This window comes from Heptranchias perlo, chromosome 12 (assembly GCF_035084215.1).
Source record: "Heptranchias perlo isolate sHepPer1 chromosome 12, sHepPer1.hap1, whole genome shotgun sequence".
Lineage (NCBI taxonomy): Eukaryota > Metazoa > Chordata > Chondrichthyes > Hexanchiformes > Hexanchidae > Heptranchias > Heptranchias perlo.
The window spans coordinates 35,870,593-35,885,597 of record NC_090336.1 but is presented as its reverse complement, the minus strand read 5'-3'; the positions used below and the strand labels follow the sequence as shown (position 1 = coordinate 35,885,597).

At 40.4% G+C, this 15,005-nt stretch overlaps 1 protein-coding gene across 6 annotated transcripts in view; it reads left to right on the top strand.

Annotated features, from left to right (window-relative positions):
* LOC137327957 (DENN domain-containing protein 5A-like) overlaps positions 1–15,005 on the top strand; it is a 221,825-nt gene that overhangs the window by 88,131 nt on the left and 118,689 nt on the right. For 4 of the 6 annotated variants that reach the window (XM_067993966.1, XM_067993963.1, XM_067993967.1 and 1 more), the window contains exons 2-4: positions 9,937–10,008; positions 10,954–11,063; positions 13,589–14,261. In XM_067993966.1, coding sequence (XP_067850067.1) covers positions 9,937–10,008; positions 10,954–11,063; positions 13,589–14,261 — 855 coding nt within the window. The remainder of the gene's footprint in view (positions 1–9,936; positions 10,009–10,953; positions 11,064–13,588; positions 14,262–15,005) is intronic. The other 2 variants (XM_067993964.1, XM_067993962.1) reach the window with 1 other exon arrangement.

Below are 15,005 nucleotides of genomic sequence, written 5' to 3'. Positions count from 1 at the left end.
ATAGGGATGTTACGTTTGAGGTTTTCCAATCTGCTGGGACCTTTCCAGAATCTAGTGAATTCTGGAAGATTACAACCAATGCATCCACTATCTCTGTAGCCACTTCCTTTAAGACCCTCGGATGCAAGCCATCAGGACCAGGGGACTTGTCAGCCTTTAGATCCATTAGTTTACCAAGTACTTTTTCTCTAGTGATAGTGATTGTTTTTAGTTCCTCCCTCCCCTCTGCCCCTTGATTTTCTACTATTATTGGTATGTTATTAGTGTCTTCTACTGTGAAGACAGATACAAAATATCTGTTCGATTCCTCTGCCATTTCCTTGTTTTCCATTATTATTTCCCTAGTCTCATCCTCTAAAGGGACCAATGTTTACTTTAGCTACCCTCTTCCTTTTTATATACTAGTAGAAGCTTTTACTGTCAGTTTTTATATTTCTTGCTAGTTTACTCTCATAATTTATTTTCTCCCTCATTACTATTCTTTTAGTCATCCTTTGCTGGTTTTTAAAGTTTTCCCAATCTTCGGTCTAACCAGTAATCTTTGCCATGTTGTATGCTTTTTCTTTTAACCTGATACCATCCTTTACTTCCTTAGTTAGCCATGGTTGGTTTACCCTTTTTGTGGAGTCTTTCCTCCTCACAGGGATCTATTTTTGTTGCGAGTCATAAAATATCTTTTTAAATGTTTGCCACTGCTTATCCACCATCATACCATCTAATCTGTTTACCCAGTCCACTTTAGCCAATTCCGCCCTCATTCCTTTATAATTGCCCTTATTTAAGTTTAATACAGTAGTTTCAGACCTAAGATCCTCGCTCTCAGAATTTCACATCCAGTTTATCATGTTATGATCACTGCTTCCCAAGGGATTCTTTACTTTGCTTTCATTAATTAATCCTGTTTCATTACCCATTACCAGATCCAAAAAGTCCTGTTCCTTGGTTGGTTCCCCGACGTATTGGTCTAAGAAACAGTCTATGAGCTCGTCCTCAGGGCTATTTTTGCCAATTTGACTTGTCCAATCTATGTGTAAGTTAAAATCGCCCGTGATTATTGCATGATCTTTTTTACAATCCTCCGCGATTTCCTGATTTATATTTTGCCCGACAGTGTAGCTACTGCTAGGGGCCTATATACTACTCTCACCAGTGATATTTTTTTCCCTTGCTATTTCTTACCTCCATCCAAATTGATTCAACATCTTGATCTTCTGAGCCAAGATCATTTCTCACTATTATACCAATTTCATCCTTTATTATCAGAGCTACCCCACCATCTTTACCTTTTTTCCGAAATATTAAATAACCCTCAATATTTAGCTCGCAAACTTGGTCACCTTGCAACCATGTCTGTAATAGCATGTGGGAGTTTGTGGAGACCAGCGAAATCCCAAGCAACTACATTTGCAGTAAGTGTCTGCAGCTTGAGGAACTTTGGCTCAGAGTTATTGAGCTGGAGTCCGAGCTGCTGACATTGCGATGCATTAGGGAGGGAGAAGAGTTATCTGGACACTTTGATTCAGGAGGCAGTCACACCCCTTAGGTTAGGTATTAGTTTGGATTTGGCAGTGGTCAGGGGCAGGAGAATGTGACTGCGAGTCAGGCAGTTATGGAGACCCAGGATGCAGTGATGGGAGCCTCAGCCTTTGACCTTGTCCAACAGGTACGAAGTACTTGCTACCTGTGTGGATGAGAACAAAGACTGCAGGGAGGATGGGCAAACTGACCATGGCACCGTGCGACAGGAGGCCATTCAAGTGGGGGGAGTAAAAAGGAATGTGGTAGTGATGGGGGATAGTATAGTCAGAGGGACAGACACTGTTCTCTGCAGCCGCGACCGGCAGTCCTGAAAGCTGTGTTGCCTGCCTGGTGCCAGGGTTAAGGACATCTCCTCGCAGCTGGAAAAGAACTTGAAGCATGAGGGGGAGGATCCAGGTGTCGTGGTCCATGTAGGGACCAATGACATAGGTAGAACTAGGAATGAGGTTCTGCTGAGGGAGTTTGAGGATCTAGGGTCCAAATTAATGAGCAGAGCCTCAAAGGTAATAATCTCTGTATTACTACGAGCAAATTGGCATAGGGACAAACAGATCAGAGAATTAAATGCGTGGCTCAAAGAGTGGTGTGGGAGACAGGGGTTTCAATTCATGGGCCACTGGCACCAGTACTGGGGAAAGAGGGAGCTGTTCCGTTTTTAAAAATTTTTTTATTCGTTCACGGGATGTGGGCTTCGCTGGCAAGGCCGGCATTTATTGCCCATCCCTAATTGCCCTCGAGAAGGTGGTGGTGAGCCGCCTTCTTGAACCGCTGCAGTCCGTGTGGTGACGGTTCTCCCACAGTGCTGTTAGGAAGGGAGTTCCAGGATTTTGACCCAGCGACAATGAAGGAACGGCGATATATTTCCAAGTCGGGATGGTGTGTGACTTGGAGGGGAACGTGCAGGTGGTGTTGTTCCCATGCGCCTGCTGCCCTTGTCCTTCTAGGTGGTAGAGGTCGCGGGTTTGGGAGGTGCTGTCGAAGAAGCCTTGGCGAGTTGCTGCAGTGCATCCTGTGGATGGTGCACACTGCAGCCACAGTGCGCCGGTGGTGAAGGGAGTGAGTGTTTAGGGTGGTGGATGGGGTGCCAATCAAGCGGGCTGCTTTATCTTGGATGGTGTCGAGCTTCTTGAGTGTTGTTGGAGCTGCACTCATCCAGGCAAGTGGAGAGTATTCCATCACCGTTGGGACGGGCTCCACCTAAACTGGGCTGGGACCAGTGTCCTGGCGAATTGAATAAACAGTCTGGTTTAAGTGGAGCCTGTCCCAATGGAACAGCTTGCTCTTTTCCCAGCACTGGTGTCAGTACCTCATGAATAGAAACCCCTGTGTACTGGCGAATCAAATAACCAGGGCTATAGATTGGGCTTTAAACTAAAAAGGGTGGGGGGTGTTGAGGCTTCAAGTAAGGTGAAATTTATGAAGCTAAAGAGAAATTCAAGGCTCTAGAGCAGTGTAGTGATTTGGGTGAAGATGAGCAGAGTGTGACAAGAAGGGACAGAGAGTTTAAATTAATGGCACAAATAAAGATAAATGGGTTTGATCTAGGTGACCATGGTTGGGAACTAAATATTCCAGGGTACTTGACTTCGAGGTCATAGAAAGGTCACATCACGGAAGGAGGCCATTTGGCCCATTTAAGTCCGCACTGGCTCTGTGCAATTTTAGAATTGTGCCCTCTATGTAATCCAGCGAGTCCCCCCCCACCCCAGCCCTATCCCTGTAGCCCTGCAAATTTTTTCCTTTCAAGTACTCATCCTGTTACCTTTTGAAGGCCATGATTGAATCTGCCTCCGCCACCCACTCGGGCAGATCCTAACCACTCGTTGTGTAAAAAAGTTTTTCTTCATATCAACTTTGGTTCTTTTACCAATCACCTTAAATCTGTGTCCTCGGGTTCTTGACCCTTCTGCTAATGGGAACAGTTTCTCTCTATCTGCTCTGCCTGGACCCTTCATGATTTTGAATATCTCTATCAAATCTCCTCGCAACCTTCTCTGTTCCAAAGAGAACAACTCCAGCTTCTCCAGTCTATCCATGTAACTGAAGTCCCTCATCCCTTGAATCATTCTAGTAAATCTCTTCTGCACCCTCTCTAAGGCCTTCACATCCTTCCTGAAGTGCAGTGCCCAGAACTGGTCACAATGCTCCATTGTGACCGAACCAGTGTTTTATAAAGGTTCATCATGATTTCCATACTTTTGTACTCTCTGCCTCTATTTAAAAAGCCCAGGATCCCGTATGCTTTTTAAACTGCTTTCTCAACCTGCCCTGCCACCTTCAACAATTTGTGTACGTATACCCCCAGATCTCTCTGTTCCTGTACCCCTTTTAGAATTGTGCCCTCTAGTTTTCGAAAGGACAGACAAAATGGAAAAGGGCAGGGTGGTGGGTAGCCCTGAAAATAAAGGATAGCATAAAGACAGTAGTGAGAAAGGATCTTGGCTCGGAAGGTCAGTAAGTAGAATCAGTATGGGTGGAGATAAGAAATAACAAGGGGCAGAAAACACTGGTGGGAGTAGTTTATAGACCCCCTAACAGTCGTTATACTGTTGGACAGAGTATTAATCAAGAAATAAGAGGAGCTTGTAACAAAGGTAATGCAATAATTGTGGGGGACTTTAATCTTCATTTCGACTGGGCAATTCAAATTGGCAAAAGTAGCTTGGAGGACGAGTTCATGGGATGCATTTGAGACAATTTCCCAGAATAGTAAGTCGTGGAACAAGCTATTTTAGATGTTGTCTTGTGTAATATGACAAGGTTAATTAGTAATCTCATTGTAAGGGGTCCTCTGTGGAAGAGTGATCATAATATGATTGAATTTCACGTTGAATTCGAGAGTGACGTACTTAAGTCCAAAACTAGACTCTTACACTTAAACAAAGCCAATTACATAGGTATGAGGGTCGAGTTGGCTAAGGTAGATTGGGAAATTAAATTAAAAGATGTGACGGTAGATAAGCAATGGCGGTCATTTAAAGAAATATTTCATAATTCTCAATGACTGTACGTTCCATTGAGAAATAGAAACTCCACAGGAAAAGTGATCCTTCCGTGGCTAACTAAGGAATCTAAGGATAGTATTAGGTTAAAAGAAGAGGCTTATAATGTTGCTAAGAAGAGTAGTAAGCCTGAGGATTGGGAGAGTTTTAGAAACCAGCAAAGGATGATCAAAAATTGGTAAAGAGGGAGAAAATAGAATGAGAGTAAACTAGCAAGAAATATAAAAACAGATTGTAAGACCTTCTACAAGTATGTAAAAAGGAAGAGATTAATGAAAGCAAACGTGGGTCCCTTAGAGGCTGAGACAGGAGAAATTATAATGGTGAATAAGGAAATGGCAGAGATGTTAGACATATATTTTGTATCTGTCTTCACAGTAGAAGACATAAAAAAACCCAAAAATAGTGGGGAACCAAGGGGCTAATGAGAGTGAGGAACTTAAAATAATTAATATTAGTAAAGAAAAAGTACTGGAGAAATTAATCGGACTAAAAGCCGACAAATCCCCTGGACCTGATGGCCTATATCCTAGGGTTCTAAAAGAGGTGGCTGCAGAGATAGTGGATGCATTGGTTTTGATCTTCCAAAATTCCTTAGATTCTAGAATGGTCCCCATGGATTGGAAGGTAGCAAATGTAACACCAAGAGAAAGGAGGGAGAAAGAAAACAGGGAATTACAGGCCAGTTAGCCTGACCTCAGTCATCGGGAAAATGCTGGAATCCATTATTAAGGACGTAGTAATAGGGCACTTGGAAAATCATAATATGGTTAGGCAGAGTCAACATGGTTTTATAAAAGGGAAATCATGTTTGATAAATTTATTGGAGTTTTTTGAGGCTGTAACAAGCAGGGTAGATAAAGGGGAACCAGTGGATGTGGTATATTTGGATTTTCAAAAGACAGTTGATAAGGTGCCACACAAAAGATTGTTCCACAAGATAAGGACTCATGGGGTTGGGGGTAATATATTAGCATGGATAGAGGATTAGTTAGCGCACAGTAAACAGAGAAAAGGGATAAACTGGTCATTTTCAGGTTGGCAGGCTGTAACTAGTGGGGTGCCCCAGGGATTGGTGCTTGGGCCTCAGCTATTTACAATCTATATTAATGACTTGGATGAAGGGACCGAGTGTGATGTATCTAAGTTTGCTGACGATACAAAGCTAGGTGGGAAAGTAAGCTCCGAGGAGGACACAGAGTCTGCGAAGGGATAGAGACAGGCTAAGTGAGTGGGCAAGAAGATGGCAGATGGAGTATAATGTGGGGAAATGTGAGGTTATTCACTTTGGTAGGAAGAATAGAAAAACAGAATATTTTTTAATTGGTGAGAAACTATTAAATGTTGGTGTTCAGAGGGATTTGGGTGTCCTTGTACATGAAACACAGAAAGTTAACATGTAGGTTTAGCAAGCGATTAGGAAGATAAATGGTATGTTGACCTTTATTGCCAGGGGGTTGGAGTACAAGAGTAAGGAGGTCTTGCTGCAATTGTACAGAGCTTTGGTAAGACCACACCTGGAGTACTATGTACAGTTTTGGTCTCCTTACCTAAGGAAGGATATACTTGCCTTAGAGGTGGTGCAACGAAGGTTCACTCGATTGATTCCTGGGATGAAAGGGTTCACCTTTGAGCAGGGATTACGTAGAAAGGGCCTATACTCTCTGGAGTTTAGAAGAATGAGAGGTGATCTCATTGAAACATATAAGATTCTGAGAGGGCTTGACAGGATAGATGCTGAGAGGTTGTTTCCTCTGGCTGGAGAATCTGGAACTAGGAGGCATAATCGCAGGATAAGGGGTCGGCCATTTAGGACTGAGATGAGGAGGAATTTCTTCACTCAGAGGGTTGTGAATCTTTGGAATTCTCTAGCCCAGAGGGCTGTGGATGATCAGTCATTGAGTATATTCAAGACGGAGATCGATAGATTTTTGGACACTATGGGAATCAAGTGATATGGGGATCGGGCGGGAAAGTGGAGTTGAGATCGAAGATCAGCCATGATCTTGTTGAATGGTGAAACAGGCACAAGAATGACCTATTCCTGCACCTATTTCTAATGTTCTTAGTAACACTGTTGCAAAGAGGCAGCTAATGAATTTAATAGTCTGTAAAACAGATTTTTCAAAAAAAGCTTGAAAAAGGCGTAATGGGCTATATTTAATTGTGAACCAGGCTGTAAAAAGACATGAGAAAGACAAAAGATAAAATAAAACATGCTCCAAAATGGAAAGGAACACTGTGCAATGCAAATAGGAGCAATTGGAAGGAAAATTGGTAAGATATCTTAAGTTTTAAATGTTTAAATGGTAAATTTTATGAATTTATACTTATAATGTGCCAAATTCACCCACTGGGAACACTGATTTGCAAGATTTACTCTTCAGTTATCTGAGGAATATTTTGAGAGTGAAAGCTCGAACGAAGCACTAAATTTGTAAGGTGCAGACAAATTTGGGAATTCGGGGGCGAGTTTAGCTGCCAAGAAGGTTTGGGTTGTCAGAAACCCTAAATTTATTTTATTTGAAACAAATATACAGTAAAGGAAGTAGGTTTATGCACATTTATAAAATCTTATTTATATTATTTAAGGAGCAGCCTTTAACTGCAATGTACCTTCTTTGCTCAATGATGGAACATTTCTTATTCCTTTGCAGAGCAGGCGATTGAACTGACTGATTCTGCTTTTATTTGTCTCTGACCTCATGTTTCCCACATACAATATTATTCAATGCTATCTCGATAGATTTAGGTTTATCACTGAGAATCAGAGGATACACTTTTTTATAACAAGGGTACTAATTTGGGCAAGCCAATCAACCAAGTGTGACAGCTGAAGTGTGATGCTTACAGGAAGTGCAAGCTGTATAGAAAACTTTTAATCTAGAATTAGTGGATTTCCCATTGCATTGCTCATGGTAAATCGAATAATATATTGTCTTTTTACTGACCAGAGTATTCTACTGCTGTTAAGTTGGAGTTTAAGTTGGCCTGTCCTTTTAAGGCCAGGAAGTTTAATTGCTAATCGCAAATACAGGCTGAGGTCACTCACAGTTTAATTCTTCGGTCAGAGAAATTTTCAGATTGAAATGTGCTTGTCAGTTTCAGATTTTCCAGCATTTTAAAATAGTTTCAAAAATTTTTATGGACTTCTAGATAGATTGGAAAACTAAACTGATCCCTGCAGCAACCCCACAGGAAAGTGCAGCCCTGTTGACTCCTTTACCCTCCACGCTATGCCATGCCACTCACTACCTGCCACCCAAAAGGAAGGAAGAAAAGAAATCATACTTGGGGAAAAAAAACATACAGAAACAGTCATTTGACACAGTAGACAGAATGGGATTGAATTTCCGTGAGGGTGCTCCTGATTGTCTGCTGTAACTTTGACGGAAGATCTGCGGAAACCCCAGAGAAATGGCATAAATGGTGCATCTCAGGGGTTTACATGGATATTCCACTGTAGTTAGAACAGACGACTGGGAGAAGCCCTGCGGATATTCAACCTCAATGTCTGTAGCCTCTCGAGTGGCTGCACCAAGTGCACATCGAATAATATTAAAAAAAGGAAAGCCGGGACTGTGATTTGCAGTCTGAAAAGCAGTTCAACTCTGACCTCACCTAATATTTACTCAACAGTAATTAGACCGTTTCCGTTTTTATTTTTCATTCCCCAAAGTAACATGTCCTGCCCAATTGCATTGTAAATCTTAGTCATGAAATGCACTTCACAATGTGTGAATTGTGTGCCCTGAGGAATGATTTTTAAATGAGAACATAGGAGGTTTGCATTTAATCAAAAATATTAACACTCAATTCATTCTTGTTTTTGGCACAAGGCTCAGCAGATCACTAAAACTTCTAAAATTTTGTCCATTTAGCCCGTTACCATTTATTTTATTTGGTGATCTGCTTCATAACTGTGCTTCTCTGACTCCAGCCTCGTCTTTTTCTCCCCTCCCCATACCGCATATTGGTCACTGTGCCTTCAGCCGTCTAGGTCCTAAGCTCTGGAATTTCCTCCCATATCCCTCCACCTCCCTATCCTCCTTTTAAGAAACTCATCAAAACCCACCTCTTTGATCAAACTTTTAGCCACCCCATCTAATACCTCTTCCTTGGGCTTAACGTCCATTTTTGTCTCATTACACTTCTGGCAAGCACTTTGGAATGTTTTTCGACATTAAAGGCACAATATAAGTGTTAGTTGTTGAGAAAGAGTATATGAAGCCTCCATATGGTGATCTTGGGCAATGTATTATGGTTAAGAAGATGGATGGATGGTTTGTTCCAGGGCCTTTGCCAGTGCTGGTCTGATTATGCCGTTAGTTAGTCTGTATTATTCTAGTTCAGAGAAGGCTGAACCATGGACATTTCTTTCCTATAGGGAGGGACCTGACCCCCTTCTTTCAGTGCCCCTCCAGAACATCGTGACTGAGATGGAGAACTCGGCTTCATCTGGGTGGAGCCTGCTGATTTGGAGCAGTGCATTGGTGCTCAACATGAGCTGTACCACAGTGCCATTTCTTAATTGATTAATTATTAAAAATTACAAGGAGGCAGATGTTGGACATTGTTATTGGGGAGGGAGAGGAATGAGGAAATGAGATCCTTATGCCATCAATTTATTGAGCTCTTAAAATTGTTGTAGCAGAGATCCAGATAAGTATCCTGCAGTTTTTAAGTTATTGTTGCTTGATCTTTGCTTATTCCTGGAGTGCTATCTCTTTAGTTTGCTGGAATCTGAATGATTTGTATTTTTGTTTAACGAAGTAGGTCTTTTTTCGAGGTCTTGCAGTTTTGGAGCAAATGCTGCTTTAATTGTGGGGTCGCTGACTTTTTAATGTAAATAATTTTTGTGCAACTTTTAGTTTTTTGTTTTAATCATTATCATCTGTGAAGATACTTTTAATAACAGAAGGGGAAGAAATTTGTTTGTTATAAAATGTGTTTTTTTTTCACCTTTGGGTGTTGGGTTCAAATTTAGCCCAAGATAGGATACAGACTTTATGAAGATTCCAAATATCCAATTTCAAAAAAAAACATTTCAGCAAAATACTCTCTTTGTATGACTGCATGAGTGAGTGATTGAATTTGAGGTTCTTCTCATTAATCTCTCCAAAAATGATTTTAAAACTGTAGGTTTGTATTTGGAGTGTATTCTGATATTCAGCTGCAATGCTTTAAGAGTAGACTGGATTACAAAATGTAAATATTATACAGGTTATGGAAAAGTATGCTCATTATTTTTCATCAAAGCAGCCATGCACTATTTGTACTGGTCTAGTAACCTTACACCACTGGATTGATATTTATGTATTCATTTCTTTTCTCTTGTTAAATGTACCAGGAACAAATCAATTTGTAATTAATTGTTATTTTATTTGTTATATAGCTTTATGCCAGTTGTTACAGGCTTCTAAAGGCAGAGATGGTGCTGGCCGTGTCAGTTCAAGTACAGACGAAGGTAAAATCCCTTCTGATGGTCCTATGTCATCCTTGTGACTCTAGTGACCTTTTGATCTTTTAACTTTCCAGTTCCTTCCTTTCACAGCAATGTTGCTTAGCAGGTGACGGGACTTTCAGATTGTATTTTGGGCTCATCGCCTGGGTACAGCTCTTGGAACAGGCTTTTTTTTTATTTTGTGGTGTTTTCATGAAGCTCTTCCTCCTTCTGAAAAGATGCAGTCTCTCTTTTGTGTGCCTTTCTCTTTATCTAATGCAAAAAGCACAGCAAGCTTTCAGAACTGATTCTGTTAAACAAAGACTGTAGTTAGCAGTGCTTGTAGCTTTCTTTCGATTTGCTGCTGTACAGTGCAGTAATGGCTAAAAGTAACAGTTTCCCCCAATTGAAGCATATTAATAACCTCAAACTTTGCCATTATTGTTTATTTGTTAACCTCTTGGGATTTCAGAGGGATTGTGTACAAGCTGGCTTATATTCAAAAAATAAATATTTTCAGACTCGCAAAAAGAAAAATTTCCTGATTAGTAGAACACAAATATTGACACAAAAATTGATAACTATTAAAACAGTTGGTGACTTGTGCAATGATCTTTTTATACCATTTTTTTCTAATTGAAACAATCCCAAAAAAATGAAACTGCATAATTTTTAACTTGGAATTATGAATGGTCAGCACTGCATTTTTTAAAGCTACGTTATGCACATTTAAAGCCGGATAAATTTTGGCTTTAAGTAATACTTTATAGTGTTTGTTGTGTAAGAATCTTTGTGCATTCTTAACAACTTTTATGACCAGTACTTTATGAATTCTCGCTTTCCTTTTGTAGGGTGACTTATTGTGATTCAATCTGTCCTTTCTTGGATTTTGGTCACTGCTGTGCTGTTGTGCTTATGTCTAGGATGGAAAACTTATATCAGTCCGTATGTTTGTTTTCTTTGTTTCAGGTGAAAACTATGAGCAGAGTCCACTGCGAAGAACTTTTAAATCTAAAGTGTTGGCTCACTATCCGGAGAATGTGGAATGGAACCCTTTTGATCAGGATGCTGTTGGGATGGTTAGTATGCGTAAGAGGTTCTGAGAAACTGGTCTAAATCCAATCAAACAAGGAAGCCTTTTTTTTTTCTCTGGAAAATTAATAGATCTACTTGTTTTTACATCCTCAACCCTGGGTGGCAATCATGGGACAAGTTCATATGGTGAGCTTCAGATCTCGGCCATACCTTCAACTGAAAGCTTGAGCTGAGGGCAGATGCTTCTTCATTCAGAAAGAAGAAAAAAATGGAAAGTGAGACACCTCGGGCCACAATTAAGCATCTCCTTTTCCTCCCAATAGAAGTCTGAAAGCCAAGTCATCGGTTATTGTAATTGGGCAATAGGTATGGCCCAGGGGACGCAAATCGGGAGAGGAAGATGAATTGAATTGCCCCTCAGGAAGTTGTTCTTCACACGGTGATCAGCACGTGGAATGGACTTCTATATAAGAGTAGCGGACGTGAAAGTCTTGGAGTCATTTAAGAAACAATCAGATGCAGCAATGGGAGGAGAATAGAGTCTTTATAGATGGATGAGTTATGACAGGCCAAATGGGCTGCCTCATTTGCAAATATCTTATGAAGTTGTGTTGGGTATCCTCTGTAGCCCCTGTCTATTTTAAATGCTCATTTGTAACATCTCTTATGATTTCTTCCATTAACTTCCCTACCACTGAGGTGAGACTCACTGATCTGAAGTTCCAAGGATTTGATTAAGCTTTGGGGCACTTGACAGTACAGCATATTAGGACACCAATGGCTGGCAGCACCATAGAGTGGTGTACCACTGGCTCAAAGGAGCTTCTCTTAGCCATGCTCTGTAGGTACCTCTGGAAAAGTATGACATTGGAAGACGACCAGGGGACTGTATAGGATAATATAGCTTAAAACAAAAAGCCAGCTTTTTGCTGCTTCTGAGTAGGAAAACACCCTTATTATAAGTTATGGAATGTATGATGGCCTTTACTGTGGTGCTGTCCTGCTGAAGCAGGTGGATGATACCATGGCTCACAAAAGAGGTGAAAAGGCAGAAGAAAAATAAGACAATTCTTCTCCCATGTTTAGGGCAGATATTGAGCAATAACTATCTACCAGCTTCATTTCGGTTTAGTCCTTCACGTAGTCGTGATGTGGACATTTCAGATTCAGTGTACAGTTAACTCAAATTAATTCAAAGTCTTTTTTGCTCAACACATTATCCAGTAATTTGAATTAAACAATTTAAATCAACAGCATGGCAGGCAGTTTGTACTTTAAAAAAAAATTGAATTAACAGGTAATTCAAACTAAATTACTTGAATTAAAAGGAGTAGACTGATCTCAAAAATAAAAATGATTTTTTTTACTTTATTAAATACTGTTTTAAAAAAAATGGATTGTTCTCTCTTGGTGACTCCTTTACCAGCAACATTGCTAATGTCTGAATTGAGTACCTTCCTGAACCAGGTGAAGTCATATTGATGGATAGTTTCTCTAATTTTGGAAATTGTTTGAAAAATCATTAAATATTTTCCTCCCCCACCCTCTTAAAACCTTATGGGAAAAGCACAGGTGAGTATTGTATGAATGAATCAGACAATTCATTTTTAAACTGCACCATGTTACAATCCTGTACAACAGAATAAGCTGTGGGGTAGCTGGTGTGACCTTTAGCTACCATACTGTTGAAGATAAATGGATAAGAAACCACCTAAAGTTAAGTTTCGAGAATAAGGACTGTTGACAAGATTTCCCCTTTGATAAAATAAAACGCAGGAATTCCTGTTCAGCGCAAAACCAAACAGCTACAAAGAGTTGAGATTCATTTCCCTTCAGTCAATTTCTGTGAATCTGAAGGCCGATTTGTGAGAATTGACGTGGAAAAGTTACTGATCTCAACTGACTGAAGGAATTGAATCAACACTTAGCATAATTGGCCAAGATATAATCTTTCACATGGGGTGCCACAGTGGTCTTGTGATTTAATTCTCTCACACTGCTGGGTTTCATAACTCGTTTCATAACAGCGAACACCATGTTGTAATCCCAAAGGCATTGACATCTGCCCAAAGCAAAACAGTGCCTTCATTGCAGAAAATGTTTTTTTAGTGTAGAGCAACAGCTATAAGATGCTAGTAGGTCAACAGATATACTGATCTACTCTCTACCTAGAGAGTGGTGAGTATGTGAAACTCGCTGCCACATGGAGTGGCTGAGGCGAATAGCATAGATGTATTTAAGGGGAATACATGAGGGAGAAAGGAATAGAAGGATATGGCGATAGGGTGAGATGAAGTAAGGTGGGAGGAGGCTCATGTGAAGCATAAACACCGGTATAGACCTGTTGAGCGAATAACCTGTTTCTGTACTGTAAATTCTATGTAAAATATAGGAAAAAAATCAAGAATATTCAATACATTGCTCATGTCCCAGGCCACAAATATGACGACTGAATGGACCCGTTGGGATCCCTCCGTGGATTCTCAAGAAAGTTTGAAAGCCTAAGTTTCAAAGTCATGTGTTTTTCACTGTTGTGTATACAATCTAACTCTTGTATTTTTTGTTCAAGCTCTGCATGCCCAAAGGGCTTTCCTTTAAAACACAGTCTGACAACCGAGATCCACAATTCCATTCGTTTATCATCACCCGCGAAGATGGTTCTCGCACCTATGGATTTGCCCTCACGTTTTATGAAGAGGTGGCTAGTAAACAGATCTGCAGTGCAATGCAAACGTTGTATCACATGCATAACGCAGAACAATACGACATCCTTCATACCTCGTCTACGATCTGCATAAACTCATCGGAGAGTAACTCTGATAATTGTAGTGACATACCTACTGGCATGACAAAACTACAGCGTTTTAATTCGTACGATATTAGCAGGGACACGCTCTATGTCTCGAAATGCATTTGCTTGATTGCACCCATGCCTTTCATGCAAGCCTGTAAGAAGGTGCTTGAGCAACTCCATCAAGCTGTGACTTCTCTTCAACCTCCTCCACTACCATTGGAAAGTTATGTTTACAACATACTGTATGAGGTGCCACTGCCACCAGCAGGGAGGTCTTTAAAATTTCTGGGTGTATATGGCCCAATTGTTTGTCAAAGGCCAAGCACCAATGAGTTACCGCTTTTTGACTTTCCAATTAATGAGATGTTTGAGCTACTGGGTCTGGAAAATGTGCTACAACTCTTCACCTGTGCTTTGCTGGAGATTCAAATCCTCCTGTATTCCCAACGTAAGTCCAACATTTATGAATTAATTTTACATTTTATAGCAGCACTAGTGACGACGAGTACACCTGCAAGAGATTACGATGTTAATGACCTAATCATCGGGTTCAGATCACATCCTGAGTGGAAAGTAGCGTAAATGTTAAAATAGAGAAGGAAAATACAGAATCAAAAACAGTTGTTTGAGAAGAGCAAACTATAGAGGGATTTAAGAGGACTTAATCTAGATAAATTGGAGGGAAAATTAACTGGTGAAACTGGGAAATATTGATGTGCGAGATTGTTATGGTACAATACAGTCCAGTCCAGGAACATTCCAATGAGGAAAAATAGAGCTGCGTCTAAGTTATAGTTATATGAATGAGTAGTTAGATTAGGCCGAAAATTACTTAAAACAGAAACATGAAAAAGATGAAGCTCATGACACAAAAAAAAAGTTGGGAGAAATACTGTAACCTACAAATGGAAGCAAAGAGGGGTAAAAGAGAGCTAAAGGGGAACATGAGAAAAAAAACATGCAGCCAACATAAAGGGAAACAGCAAAGGTATTTACAAACCTAAGGGCTGGGGGGAGGAGAGAATCACTGAGGAGGATAAGGACTGGCAGAGTTGCTTGATGAATACTTTAATATTTACAGAGGAGATTGAAGGAAGTTGTCAGAAACTTGTGAATGAGGACATGGAAGGGCAACCAGTAGGTATATGGATTAATAAGCAAATTGTTCTTGAGGCTGAGCGTCCTTAAAATT